Source organism: Pelodiscus sinensis, chromosome 28, assembly GCF_049634645.1.
Source record: "Pelodiscus sinensis isolate JC-2024 chromosome 28, ASM4963464v1, whole genome shotgun sequence".
Lineage (NCBI taxonomy): Eukaryota > Metazoa > Chordata > Testudines > Trionychidae > Pelodiscus > Pelodiscus sinensis.
The window spans coordinates 15211575-15226249 of record NC_134738.1 but is presented as its reverse complement, the minus strand read 5'-3'; the positions used below and the strand labels follow the sequence as shown (position 1 = coordinate 15226249).

General features: G+C 57.5%; 1 protein-coding gene across 1 annotated transcript; it reads left to right on the top strand.

Moving 5' to 3' along the window:
• Positions 1-298: 298 nt before the first annotated feature.
• LOC102462709 (neuropeptide FF receptor 1-like) lies at positions 299-14207 on the top strand. Its single transcript, XM_075910809.1, has 4 exons — positions 299-580; positions 5957-6289; positions 8790-8889; positions 13090-14207. The coding sequence occupies exons 2-4, from the start codon at positions 5980-5982 to the stop codon at positions 13973-13975; spliced, it is 1296 nt and encodes a 431-aa protein (XP_075766924.1). The 5' UTR covers positions 299-580; positions 5957-5979; the 3' UTR covers positions 13976-14207.
• The last annotated feature ends 468 nt before the right edge of the window (positions 14208-14675 follow it).

Below are 14675 nucleotides of genomic sequence, written 5' to 3'. Positions count from 1 at the left end.
TTGTTCAAACCCTTAATCACATCCCCACGCCCCCCAGGCCTGCCCCCAAGACCTGCCGATGACAGAGCCGGGTCGAGATCTGCCCCCCCCCCCCAGTGATTCGACGCTGCTTTAAAGGGGATGGTCAAACCCTGTTGTTAGACCAAAACAATGGAACAGCTGCCCGGCGAGACGGGGCTCGGAGGGGGGGAGAAGTGGGAAAGTGACAGATCCTCGCCCTGGGAGGCCCTTCCAGCGGGTCTCTCTGCATTTTGAAGCCTTTTCGGTGACATCACTGCTCTTGTCTGTATAATAGAGGGGACCTCGGAGGCTGCATTCAGTCTGAGCGCCGGCAGAGACGCGTGTGAGAAACAGCCGCCCCGCCCCCCTGCCAGCACGGAACCGGCTCGCGTTTATTTCCACCGCAGCGCCATGGACTGAGGGGTCCCAGTTAGACCGTGCAGCGATCAGACCTTTCTTTTGTTCTTTCTTTAAACGGGCCCATTCTTCGTGTGCTGGGAACGGAAGATTTTAAATGGGAAGTGGATAGCTGCTCCGGCCAGCCTGGAGGAAGGATTCCCTCGACTCCTAGAGCACACAGGTAAGAAAGGAAATGACTCCGGATAGTCTGTGCAGCTGCCCTGCGGAGGAGGGACGCTGTTCTCCGGACAGCCGAAATGGATGCGAAATCTGACGCCCCCCTCTCAAGGAGGCAGAGGGAGCTAGGGCAGGTAGTTGACGTTTCCCGGTAAGTGATGGGTCATGGATCCACAGAGCAGAATGAGACGCAGGGAGAGCCTTGGCACGGCTAACTTCTCCGAACCAGCACAGACCCTCCGGGTCAGAGAAGGGCACCATGGAGCAGGGAACTTTGAAAGCTCTTTCAGGGGAACGTGATCGATCGGTGCTCCCCTAATGGGCGAAACTCAACAGGCCCCCGGGAGAGTGCAGGGCCCGGGTCACTCAGCCTGGGCTGAGATGTCACCCCTCCACGTGGCACACTGGCTGTGGGGGGCTGGAGGAGAGGGCAGGGAACCCCTTGTATCCGTGCACCGCTGAATCGGGCTCTGGGGGCCAGCACCCCGCCCCCGGGCTGTCCACTGGGCACATGGCTGCACCACGGCTGTCCCCCGGGGCTACGGCCAGACCATTATCTGCACTGCGTGATGTCCAGGCCACTTGCGACCTCCTTTGCTGGGGTCCTAGCGGCTCTGGTCCCCGGGGGAGAGGTGTCAGCTGCCGCTTGCACAGCCTAGATGAACCCCTGCGTGCCTGGCACCAGGCGTGGGGAGGAGCCAGCCAAATGCAGGGGCAGAGGCTGCAGCCCGGGAGGGTCTGCCCTGTGGCTCCGGAGAGTGGGGGGAGAACTCCACGAGGCCCTAGCGGGACTCCAGCCGTGTGGACACTGTGGGCAGCACCGGGGTGCAAGGAAAGTCAAAGATCAGGGCCTGCGGGGAGGGCGGGGGAAGGAGGGGGCAGTACCGCGCCCTCTGTCCCTGGCCTGCAGCAGGGCCACACGGATTGGGACCCGGGCACCTGGGGATGCGTCCCTGGGCGCAACTGGACAGAGACTAATGGCAGGATGGGTGAAGCCCCGGTTCCCCGTGGAGCTATGGGACTGGCCGGCTGCATGAGGAAGGAGTGGGGGGGGGGGGGGATTGATCCTCACTGGGCCACAGTGGAGCAGGTTCCTTGGACTTCCCCACCCACCCGAAAGCCCAGCCCAGCCCAGCCCAGCCGGTGGCTTCTAGGGCCCCCCGGGGAGTTTGCTCAGGGTGTAGGGCAGGTCTCCCTGGAGGGAGCCCACCAGCTTCCAAGCGGCTCTCCGACCTGGCTGTCACGGCACCAGGCAGCCCACAAACCCCCTTGGTCCAGCGAAGCTTCATGGCCCAGAGCCGCCCTCGGCAGGAGGCCCCCAGGGTCCCACGCCGCCAGCGGGCCAACAGCAGAGGTGAAGGAGGGAAAAGGCCCGTTCCGTCCCGGGGCGTCCATCTCTGGGGGAGCGAAGGGGGAGGGGAGGGGAGGATCGGACCCCCCCTCCCCCACTTCGTATTTTCTCTGGATGCAAACTCGATAGAAACTCTCCTCCCAGCTCCCCGTCCGCCACCCCCCAGAGACCTCGCGGCGCCCAGTCCAGCCCCTGCCCCAGGCAGGGCCACACAACCCGCGACCGGCCCTGCGAGGCCTTTGTCCAAGCTGCTCTCAAACGGGACGGGGAGTCCACAGCCTCCTGCGCCTAACTCCCCTTGGGGTCAGAACCTTTTCCCGCCGGTCTAACCTGGGCTGGGCGCTAATGTCTGGCAGGGGCAGGGGCCCTCCGAGACTCTGGTTGAGTGGTGAAGGGCCGCACGCATCCATGGTATTAATGGAGGGGGGCAGGTCTGGGAGGGAGGGTGCAGAAGGGAGCTCGGGGAGGGAGTTGGGGTGAAAGGGGGTTGTGACGTGGGGCAGGGAGTTGGGGGGCAGGGCCGGGAGGAGGGCTGGGTGCAGGAGGGGTGCAGGGTCTGGGAGGGAGGGTGCAGAAGGGAGCTCGGGGAGGGAGTTGGGGTGAAAGGGGGTTGTGACGTGGGGCAGGGAGTTGGGGGGTAGGGCCGGGAGGAGGGCTGGGTGCAGGAGGGGTGCAGGGTCTGGGAGGGAGGGTGCAGAAGGGAGCTCGGGGAGGGAGTTGGGGTGAAAGGGGGTTGTGACGTGGAGCAGGGAGTTGGGGGGTAGGGCCGGGAGGAGGGCTGGGTGCAGGAGGGGTGCAGGGTCTGGGAGGGAGGGTGCAGAAGGGAGCTCGGGGAGGGGGTTGGGGTGCAGGAGGGCTGTGGGGTCTGGGAGGGAGTTTGGGTGAAAGGGGGTTGTGACCTGGGGCAGGGAGTTGGGGGGCAGGGCCGGGAGGAGGGCTGGGTGCAGGAGGGCGTGCAGGGTGTGGGAGGGAGCGGTGGCAAGGGGCAGGGTGCAATGAAAAGGGAGACCCCTTCAAAATGGGTGCCCTGCACCCCCACCCCTGTGCCCCCCTCCCACTGCTCCAGGGGTTGGAGCATGGAGCCTGCAATTCCCTGCCAGGAGTGCTAAGCAAGCGGAGCAGGGCCCGCGCCCGACCCCACTTCCCTGGCTCAGCTGGAGCCCAGGAGGAGAGGGGCAAGGCCCCCCCACTCCAGAGGGCAGAGGCAGGGCAGGGGGCGGGTGGGTCTGAATGGTTAGTGGGTGGCCCAGCCCACCCAGGCCCGCTCGTGGCTACGCCCCGTCACAGTCTCATGCATTTGGAGACTCACCGGTGTCCCCCCCCCCTTCTCTTCTCGAAACAGGCCCAGTTCTTTCAACCTTTCCTCCCACGCCGAGATTTCCAAACCTCTTCTCGTGTGGCTCCCGCCCTCGGGACTCCCTCCAATTGGTTCCCACTTCCCTAATCCGCAGTCCCCAGAACTGGCCATGGAGGGGCCTCGCCTAGCGCACAGGGATGATACCTCCCATGGCTAGCACGGGGCTGGGAGCCCTTTTTGGGTCACAGGGATGCACAAAAGTGAGAACAACCAACCAACCAAAACGCCAGACCTCTCGCTGACGGGGCCCCGCCTGAGAAGCAGAGAGACTCTCTCACATTCGCCTCCCCTACCAGAGCCTGGGGGGGCTGGGCTAATAGATTTTGTGCTCCCCACAGGCTCTGAAATGCAGGGTTCAGTGTGTGTGGGGTGAGGGAGGGTGCAGGAGCCTAGCGGGGGAGGCCAGGTCCAGGCAAGCTGGGGGCCATATGTCCCCCTCCCCGTCTAACACAGGAACAATGGAACCCCACTCTTGTTCATACAGCCCCACACGACTCCAAACGTCCTGCCTGCGGTATTGCTGCTGGGCCAGGTATTCCCGCGTCTGAGGCTGGCCATTCTCGGCAGCACCTCGCACTCGTCGCTGCTGTTTCATCGCTCGGCTCTCGCCCAGCTCTTCCATCCACCCAGCTCTCATCGGATTCGAAGCCCGTCCGCTCGGGTGCTTGCAGCCCCTCCCAGCGCGGTGTCCTCTGCCCTAAGCCACTCACGGAAACAGCACTGGACCCAGACAGAGCCCCGGTCAGCATCACTCGAGTGGTCCTTCCACCGGGGGTGTTGGCAAGCCACGGACGTCTAGTCAAGAAGGGTTTTCCCTAGACCATGCGTCCCTCCTTTGTCATGCAGGCCTGGGTCAAGATACCCAGAGTTACTCCTCCCTGAGGCCCTCTCCTCTGGTGAGCGGCCAGAGGTGGACGCTGGCGCTCCGTTCCTCACCACGGGCCCATTGTGAAAAGTCCTTTGCACTTAAAAACACAGTGGCAATCACAGCGGGACAGCCCCGGAGATGGGGTGGAGGGTGGGGTCATGTCAGAGCCACACCCTGAGCGGGAACGGCCAGGGGGCAGCTTCAGAGCTCTGCAGTCCAAGCCCTACAAACCCACGTCAGCTGCCCCAGGCCCTCGGCAGCTCTGCCTCAGGCCTTTCCCCCTGTCCTATTAGCTGCCCCTAAACCAAGCCCCCTGCTCCCTCCCTGGGGTCTAGCCCTCTCCCTTGTTGAGCATGCAGACCTCCCCGGGGGCAGGGAGACACTCCAAATGCAGGGGATGGAATTGGCCTGGAACCCGAAGGGCAGATCCGCTCAGCGCTCTGGGGAGCCGGCAATTCACACCAGCTGAGGATCTGGTTTCTTGTGTCACCTGCTCATTAAAAGGCGTAATAATTACACAGCCGTGCCTCCCGCTCCCATGGTGTCATTGTGCTCGCCCTCATTATGTACCTAAACTAATTACACAAAGCCAATAATGGAATGCCAATTATGCAGATGACTTTTCTGCCGGGTGGATTTTCCCTTCAGCCCTGTCTCTCCCATTAATGTTCTGTCCAGGAGTTAATAAGTTGTTTACTTCATCTGCCGCATTCCAAGCTGGTTTGTACATATCCAGGCAAAGTGCCCTGCACAAATATTCCTGCTCATTTCTCTGGTTTTCACCAATCCACCTGTCCCCGCTTTGGCCTCTAGCCCGATGCAGATCTACCGATCTCAACTCGGTCTGTGTCACACTGACACCCCTATGCACACCCCGAAACCCCTCCAGTGCACCACTGACAAGCTACAGCCTAGCCTGGAAAACCATCCCTCACTCTCACAGGCCTTGGGAGACAGGCCAGTCCTCGCCTGCAGACAAACCCCGACTTGAAGAAAATCCTTTCCAGCAGCCACACACTACACGTCAGCTACACTCCCCCAGGAACCCCCTTGCCAACTCTGTCCACACACCTATACAGGACTGAACCACATACACCCCCACAGCAGGGGCTCATGCAACTGCACATCCACTACTGTGCTCTAGGCCATGAGGTGCCAGCAGCGTCCCTCTGCCACGTCTGTGGCCAAACCGGCCAGTCTCTGCGACAAAGGAGAAATGGACACACACCAGACATCAGAAATGATAACACACAAACCTGCAAGGGAACATAGTAACCTGTCTGGGCACTCAGTCCTGGATTTAGAAGTAGCCCTTCTTCTGCACAGGCATTTTATCACCCAATTACAGAGAGAGAGAGTGCGGAACTGGAATTCATTTACACTGTCATCCTGGGCTGGAATAGACATTAACTGGTTAACACACTACAAAGCCAATTTCCCCTGCTTTTGATGTTCACATTTTCACATCAAAAGCAATGAATGGGACACATCCAGCCCGCCTAATAACCCTCATTAGCATGGGTCCTACAATTGATAGATAACCGCTTTTACTGTTACGTATATTGTGGATTCTGTTATTTCCACTCTAACTCATCTGATGGGGTTTACCCCATGAGCCAATATTTTTGTTAGTCTCTAAGGTGCCACAGGACTGCTCATTGGTTTTAAAGTTACAGACTAACCCGGCAACTCCTCTGAGACCGATACTCATTTTTTGGAGGGTCTTGTCACAAACCTTCCACACCGAAACGTCTCTTTTGTCAAAACACAGAAATCCCCATAATTCTCCTGTGGTCTTTTGCAGTGGAGTGGGATTCCTGCCATGCCATGGATGGCTCCGGGATGGAGTCAGAAGGCAGAATCAACAAGACAGTCTCTTCTTTAACGGCCCATAATCGGAACTTGACCTATTTGCCCTATTACCAGCATTCCCCGCCCGTTGCTGCCATTTATATCATCTCCTACTTGTTTATCTTTGCCTTGTGCATGGTTGGGAACAGTCTGGTCTGCTTCGTGGTGCTGAGGAGCAGCCGGATGAGAACCGTCACCAACCTCTTTATCCTCAACCTGGCCATCAGCGACTTGCTGGTGGGGATTTTTTGTGTGCCCACCACACTGGTGGACAATTTAATCACAGGTAAGGAGAGAGGGGGGCTCCAGGGCTCTCGGTGCTGGCCAGAACACCAGCAGCGTCCCGCCGGCAAGAGTTAATGAGAAGAGAGGCAGTGCTGAGCGATCCAATCCCATTTTCTGGGTTCTCAGGCACGTTCTGTCGCTGTCCAGGCTGTTTACATCCCTCTGCCTCAGGAGGGGAGGTGTCGGCTGAGACGTATTGCTTTGGAGAAGTAAATTGGCTTATAAATGCCCAACGAAAGGGAACGAGTCCGACCTGAGCAGCCTTAGAACACCGGCACTGCCATTGCAATGGGAACGCACGAAGATGTGAACATCTGAGAGGGACTGGGATCAGTTAGGGTCCCACCAGTGGTGCAAAACCAGACAGCATTTGCAAACCTTGGTGCCTTGTAACAGATCCCTAATAAGAGCTAGTCCGCACTGGCACGTTTTGTCACCGAAAACTGCCTTTGGAAAAACAACAAGTTTTGGCTACAAAAAACTTCCCAGCTCTGGCATAGACTTTTGTCTTTTCCCCTCTCTCTATTGGTGACAAAGAGCCAGTGTGGACTCTGCTGTTTGTTTTGTCGAGAGAACTGGCTTCTGCCAGTATCTGACTGTGCCCTGCTGGCTCTGCTTAGTGTTCTGTGAGCTCTGCTGCCCTGCAGGCCAGTGCCCCTCCCCCTTTCAGAGCTCCGGGAAGTGTCTTACAGCTGAGTGAGCTGCTCCCTTTGGGGAACAAACAAAGAGCAACTCACTGGACTGCTCCTGTTCTGCCTGGCTAGGAGCAGGAAGGCTGCTGCTGCAGCTGGAGGGCTGGAGAGACGGCCCTGCTGCTTTGACATTTCTCAGCACAGGGAGCTTCCAGAGCTCTGAGGGAATCCCAAAAAGCACAGGGATCAGCTCTGCCTTCCTGCACCACCGCATTGTGGGATGCTTACCCACAATGCTTTGCTCTATCTGTCCACAGGGTGCTAGCAAGATGGCCATGAAATATCGATAACGGGAGGCAGAAAAAACGGTTTGATCATTTTTCACTTTTGCCTTCGACAGCCCTTTTGTCGCCAAACCTCCCCAGTGCGGACACAGCCTAAATAAATGCTGCCTCGTTTGCAAAGGGGGCGAATGCCTCTAGCTCCCATGGACTTCCGAGGGACCAGCCCACTTGCTCTGCTCCACGGTGCAGTGCATTTTGTGGGGGCTGCAGGTTTGGTCCAAAGCCCGCGGTTGCCTTCTGGATCTGGAAACCGGGGTGCTACTGTTCTGTGTGCCGCTTGCACTGTAGAATGGGCCAGGACCCTCTCTGCTTGCATTCCTGAGCCAGCTCACGGGCGCCTGGGTGCTCCGCAGGGATTAGTGCTGTTCCCATGGGCTTCAGGGAGTGTCTGCTGAGCACGGCCACTCCCACCCCTCTGGAGCACACATGGGCTTTTCCCTGGCGCTGTCATGGCCTGGGCAGGGCGAAAGACTAAGTTCTGCCTGCCCCTTCCCAGGAGCAGCAGGGAATAATGCCCTTTCCAGAGGGGTCACGTGGGAGGCAGCTGGCACCTGTGTTCTTGGCCTTGGACCCTGGAAAAACAATGCCCCTGTCTAGCTCAGGTCCGGGGGGAGCCGTGTTCGTCTGTTTCAACAAAAACAACAAGGAGTCCGGGGGCATCTTATCGATAATCTCTTCTGTACTGGTGTAGCTTTCGAGAGTGGCAATGCACCTCCTCAGAGGCAGGAAGGGAAGGAAAAAGAACCAGAGAGTGGGGATTCAGCCGTGGGAGAGTCACATCAGAGCCAACTCAACCTTCGTCTCCACATCTACCCGGATTGAATTCGCTCTGACGTAATCTCGGTATCCCCACTCTCTGGTTCTTTTTCTTTCCCATCCTGCCTCCGAGGAAGGGAGTCGCGGTTCACCAAAGCTCACTCCAGGGCAAAATTGTGAGTCTTTTAAGGTGCCACCGGACTTCTGGTTGTTTCTGTCTAACACGTTGACGCGTCCGCGGTTGCTGGTGCTCCACATCCTGGGAGGGTGAAGGGCAGCAAGTTGTTTTCCTGAGCAAACTTGCCACTGCCAGGAGACACCAGGCCAGACCTGCTGTGCTCCCTGCCTGCCCCGCAACCCAGCTAGTGAACACTCTGTGTGATGGCAAGTCCAGAGCTCCCACAGGACCCAGATGCATCGCCTCAATGAGCCACGGGGCCAGTTGCCCCAGGTCCGGGCTTCCACACTACTCTGCCCTGCAGCACCTCATGGCTTGGCAGAGAAGAGCTGTGAACGATGGAGTCCCCCCAACAGCTTCTCTGCTGGGTGGGGGCTCAGCATGCAGGCTGCAGGGAGTCTCGTTAGCTGCAGCCCGCGGCTGGAGCTGTGTTCGGCCACAGCATCCTCTCCCGTCACTCTCCCGGGCGATCTCCCCATGGGACAGCCAAGCGCCGTGGCTTTTCCTGGGGCAGCCGAGTGGTGGGGCATGAGGGGGGCGTCAGCTTCCCTCCGCCTCCCACTGACCCTGCGTGTGGTTGTTTTCTGCTAGGCTGGCCCTTCAGCAACGGCGTCTGCAAGATGAGTGGGCTGGTGCAGGGCATGTCCGTGGCCTCCTCCGTGTTCACACTGGTGGCGATTGCTGTGGACAGGTGAGAAGGGGCTGGGGGAGGGGAAGCGGATCCGCAGCAGCGTCCCCCGAGCCCTGACTTCAGATAAAGCCCCTTCGGTGCCAGGTTCAAAGCGCCGGGCTCTGAAGTCCTTTGCGACTCCCATTCCGTTCAATGGGGGAAAGAGTCCTGGAGATTTACACCAGGACTGGAGCAGGACCCGGTGTGGCAGCGCCGGCTTCCCCACGCTGCCCTGCTACGGCGCCGAGGGCGAATCCTGCCCGGTCGGAGAAGCTCAGGGCCCCGTGTGCAGAATACACAGCTGTGTGGGGCTCCCAAAAATTTGGGGCACCGCTGGATCCTAGTGTCCACCCTCCCGCCTCCTCCTATCCCTGCTTCCTCCGGAGAGGAGCTAGTGACTTTAGAAGTAACGCCACCTGGCAGAGTGGTGGGCAGACCCCACGCCTGGGGAAGGGCCATTCGAGTGGCCATGAAGCCGTCGAACAGGCATTTGCCCGCCCCAAGCTGATACTGCTGGTGTCTGAACCGACCACACGTCGACAGGCCCGGAGTTTAAAATCCGCTGTAAAGTATTTCCCACGGGGGTGAGTGAAGAGTCTAAAAATCACAGCTCTACGACACCCTCAGCCCTCCCCTGCTGCGCGGCGTGGGGCTCAGGAGTGCAGCGTCAGGACCCATAAACTCTGAGGATGGCCCTGGAGAAGGTCACTTGTTGGGCCTGTCGGCCGGGTCGCCTCCACCCATCGTGCGCTTGCAGAGCTGCCGGCCAGGTGGGGTCTGTGGCCCACAGAGCAGCGCCGACAATAGCCCGGGTGGCGGGGGCGCAGGCAGGCACGAGCTGGACGGTAGCATCAAGCGCGCAGCCTTTGGGGAAGCTCTTGGCGGCACCGGCCACGCCTTCCACGTGTGGGTGTGGTTGCGGGTGCTCTGCTGCCACGAAGAGGCCCGGGCCAGGCCAGCCCAAGGGATGCCTGCAAGCCCCAAGCTCCTTCTACACCGGGGAGGGGCAAGGACAGGGTGGCGGTTCCCCAGGATTAGCCCCTGGTGGGCCGCTGGTGCTATATTTACCAGCGATTCCACAGGCACGGGCGATCGTAGCTCCCATTGGCCGAGAACAGCCATCTTCAGCCAATGGGGAGCTGCGATCTCGTGGACCTGCAGGGGTGCAGGTAAAGATGGTGGCGAGGGCCCGCCAGGGCTAACCCGAGCAGACCGGATCCAGCCCAGAGTCCGGTATTTGCCCGCCCCTGATCTCCACAGAGAGCTGCGAGTGCCGCCATCAGCTAGAACCTGCCCCCACGAGGGGCAAGACAGGGCAGCTCCTCTTCCCTTTATCAGCCCCTGTCACGTTTGAAATTTGTGACGCTACGCTGAGTGGGGACCGCTCCAAAGGCTGATATGGTGACGAGACAAGTACGTTTAATTAAAAACTCAATTACTCGGAGAATGGTTATAGAGCTGCTGAATTAACAACTCCAAAATTGTTCCCAATAAGAAACAGCCCGAATCACAAAGGTTATTTCCACTCCCATAGGTTTTAATCATGACGAGCCGGGTGCCTCCTCACAGCCATTCACCTCAGCACAATGTGGCTCCGGCAGACAATTAGCTCAGTCAAATGCAGCCTTTCTTGGTCTTATGGGCAATCTTATGGGCAGGGTAACCGAGGGAATTTGGCGTCATGAGTGTACCTGCAACCTCTAGATAAGGCTGGAATGGAAGGGTAGGCCCTTTGGTTCTATTTTCCTGCTTCTGGGCACATGTGGCCTCTTAAGGGCTCGTCTAGACTACGCTGAAGTTCCGAAAGAGGATATGCAAATCTTCTTCTGATCTTACTTTCGAAAGCAAAAGTAGTCGGGACGTGTTTTTTTTCGGCAACCCCTTCTTTTTCGAAAAGCCGTGTGAACCTCAAACCTTAAAGCTCCGCTTTTGAAAGTGAGACCAGAAGAAGATATGCAAATTCCCTCAGAACTTGCATATCCTCTTTCGGAACTTCGGCGTAGTCTAGGCATAGCCTATCTGATCAGAGTGAGGAAGAAAGATCCCCCGGGGCAGGTTATTCCATAAATGCCCGTGGCAGGTTTTTCAGAACCTTCCTCTGAGAGCAGCTGGTATGGCCCGTCAGAGGTCACATACCAGGCAAGAAGGGCTCCTGCTTCCAGCTCACCTGGCAATACTCCTGGCCAAATACAAACGTTATTTTTAGAGCTTGCTGCAAGTTAAGTGGCAGGACAGTGTTTCGTTGATGGTGGGTTTTTTTTTAATGGGGATGGTTTTTGACCAAACACATTTTCATGAAAAAATGTCCCCAAATGGCTGGGTTTTCATTTAAAAGCTCTCCTGTCTTCTGCCCCTCGTGCAAGGAATGAGCACCTCCTAAACAACCACAAACCTTAATCGTCCAGTCTCCTTTACCATGAGCCCACATAAACCCCACCATGATCATGTCGACAGGCTTCAGAAGGGGAGCCGTGTTAGACCATTTCAGCAGTAATAAGGAGTCCGGTGGGGAACCGCCCTGACATGGTGGCAGAAGTGGGATCATATCAGGGCTGTTCCCCACTCCGGCACTCCAAGTGCAGAAGGTGGGGGCCCACAAAAGACCTTAAATACCTTGCCTTTGTTGGCTCTTCTTGCAAAAAAACTCCTCAGAGTCACAGATTCACTGGGCCTGGAATACAGGCTGCCACCATCAAGTGATTTTAAAGAATATTCACAAACCAGGAAGGAACACTTCAATTCCTTCCCTAGGGCACCCCGAGTTCCTCTGCCACAAAAGAGCTTGAAAAAAGAAACAAAAGACAATGAAGAAAACAAAGTGTGTCTTTGATAGCTGACTTCCCAGGCTAGGCAGCACCCATGGAGACTTGTTACCTTGCAGGACACAAGAATCAAATCATCACCTTAACACGGATGATTTTATTAACAAAACCAAACAGAGAGCCTTAAGAAAGCAGACTTGGTTGCTAGGTGTCACAGAGCAACTGAGAAAAACAAATTAAAACACAGAGAACACAGTATCTCTGGGTACAGCTTAGTGAATGGGGCGGGGGGGAGAGCACATGGATTTTACACAGAGAAGCTTAACCAAGCAACTAAAACAAAATTACCCTGATGGTGACTAAACGTGCATTCCTCTCGCTACTCACGATCTGTGCTGATCCGTACTGCAAGGCCCAGTTCAATCCCACGCCCAATATTCCTTGTAGGCATGGTGATTCTGGTTACTGCATCTTGCTCCCTCCAACCCTTCACTTAGCACTCGCACACAAGAAAGGGCAGCAGGGTTTAAATTGCAGCCCTGTATCCCATTGGTTCTCCTGGCCCCCTTCCAACACCCTGAGCTACCTGAGCTTAACCCTTTAGTCACTGCGTGCTGGCCAGCACTCCACCTATCCATCACAGCTTGTCTGACACTTAGATCCAGCTCTTTGTTCTGTGTTTGTGCAGCGCCGAGCACAGCAGAGGCCTGCTCCATGACTGGGCAACACACGTCATCAATGAGAACAGGAACCTCTACTGCAGAATGTGGTCCAAGCTCTGTGGAAGTCAATGGCCAGGATTCCACCTCTTCTCTTGCAATGAGAGCTTGACCATGACCTCAGCAGAAGCAGCATTGGGCCAATACCAAGTGGTTTTGAAAATCCAGCAAGTGGTTGGCGTAGGTCAGGGTGGGCAATAGGCTGGAGGTGGTTCACCAGGGTTAGCCCTTGGTGGGCCAGCAGACGCTTTATTGACCTGCGCCGCTGCAGTTACAGCCACTCAATGCTCTTGCTGGCTGCAGAGCGCTGTTCCCGGCCATCACGAGCTGCGGGAAGTGTTGTGCACCCAGACTCCGCTTCCTGCAGCTCCTATTGGCCAGGAACGGTGATCTGCAGCCAATGGGCGCTTCAGGCGGCCGTACCTTTGGAAGTGCAGGTCAATAAAGCAGCGTTGGCCTGCCAGGAGCAAATCCTGGTGAACCTCGTCCGGCCTGCGGGTCAGTTATTGCTCACCCCTTGATTAGCTATTGTAGAGCCTTGCCCCTTTCCACCTCTGCAGGCACAGGGCACAACGGGGCAGGATCAGGGAGTTACCGACCAGTCTTCCTGGCCCAGGGTAATCACGCACCACGTCCCAGGAGAATCCGGGCCTGCTTTGTGCTTAGACGTCTCTCGGGTCCTGCTCTGTGGTCGTGTCTTGGCATAGAACTCACCTACCCCTGTGTTGGTTTTGCACCAGGTTCCGCTGCATCATTTACCCCTTTAAATCCAAGCTCAGCCTGCTCAAGGCCCTGAACACCATCGCGGTCATCTGGGTCCTGGCCATCGCCATCATGTGCCCCTCTGCTGTCATGCTCACGGTGGTGCAGATTGAGGATCACTACATGGTGCACGACGGCAACCAGAGCCTGGCTTACCCCCTGTACTCCTGCTACGAGGCCTGGCCCAACAGCGAGATGCACAAGGTCTACACCACTGTCCTTTTCGCCCACATCTACGTGGCCCCCTTGACCCTCATCGTGGCCATGTACGGGAGGATCGGGGCCAAGCTCTACCGGTCGGCGGGCCCGGTGAGCAAGCACAGCGTGGAGAGCCAGGAGTGTGGCAGCGCGGCCGTCTCCAGGCGGAAGGTCAAGGTCATTAAGATGCTCACCTTGGTGGCCCTGCTCTTCATGCTTTCCTGGCTGCCCCTGTGGACCTTGATGCTGTTCACAGACTATGTCAAGCTGGAGGACGAGCAGCTGGACCTGCTGACGGGCTACATCTTCCCCTTTGCCCACTGGCTGGCCTTCTCCAACAGCGGCATCAATCCCATCATCTACGGCTACTTCAACGAGAACTTCAAGCGGGGCTTCCAAGCCGCCTGCAAGCTCCCGGTGTGCGCTGAGGAGCGTGGGCACCGCGAGGTCTATTCGGAGAAGGGGCCGGGCAGCGCCAGCGGCTTCTGCGTGCGCAACAAGATCTTCACGGACAGGGAAACCTCCACCTCCGTCTGCCTCAAGAGCCTGCCCCCCAGCGCCCCCTGCCCTGCGCAGAACGGGCAGAGCGAGAGGCAGGGGCTTTCCCTGCGGGACATCGATAAAATCACCCCTCTGAACAAAGTCTGCAAAGCTTGGGACGAGTGAGGCGGCCACTGCTTGCCCTCGGCGAGCGTCACTTCTGGGCAGTGACGAGTGTTGTCCCCTCCCGCCCGGGTCCCTCGCGATTCACATTCGGTTTTGTAAATGCGCGATGACTCACGGGGGGCAGGGGTGGCTGCTGTTATATTCCTACGGACGCCCACTTCTCCCTCCATGGCTTTCCGTGTATCGCTGAGGCTGGCTGTCCTATGAAATGTCTGTGTATTAAAGCTCCCCTCGCCGCATGTCCCTGGCCTGCACTCGGAAGGTGCTGTCTGGGGAGTGGGAAATGTGCTTTAAAGCATCAGGATTCAGTTTTGCAGTTGCAAAAAGAAAAAAAGAATCAGTGAGTATTTATTTGTCTTTCTGTGCTGCCGGCTGCTGCCTGCCAAGCTGCCCCGGCTGCGGGCTGCCCCCCAGTTCTAGGGGCAGAAGAGAACCCCAAAGCTGGCAGGGTGGCTGAAGTTTCTCTCTGGCTGTTCTTGCAAAGTTCCACGTGCTCGAATACACAAGCTGTGCTGCTCCAGCAGCAGCTCTGCCCTGTAACACAATCGCTTGCGGCTCTCGTCAAGGCCAGCGCCACAATCAACACGCCGCACTTCTGTTTGTAAGATCACTTCAAAACTGAAAGAGTTTAATCAACAAACCTAGACTCCTGTCTAGCAAAGTCCTTAAGCAGATGCTTAACTTCAAACATGGCCTAGGG

Bases quoted from the DNA above. Each gene is read 5' to 3' on its own strand.
- LOC102462709 (XM_075910809.1), top strand. From the start codon at position 5,980: ATGGATGGCTCCGGGATGGAGTCAGAAGGCAGAATCAACAAGACAGTC. The intron at 6,290-8,789 runs GTAAGGAGAGAG...GTTTTCTGCTAG, and splicing joins GGTGGACAATTTAATCACAG to GCTGGCCCTTCAGCAACGGC. The intron at 8,890-13,089 runs GTGAGAAGGGGC...GTTTTGCACCAG, and splicing joins GTGGCGATTGCTGTGGACAG to GTTCCGCTGCATCATTTACC.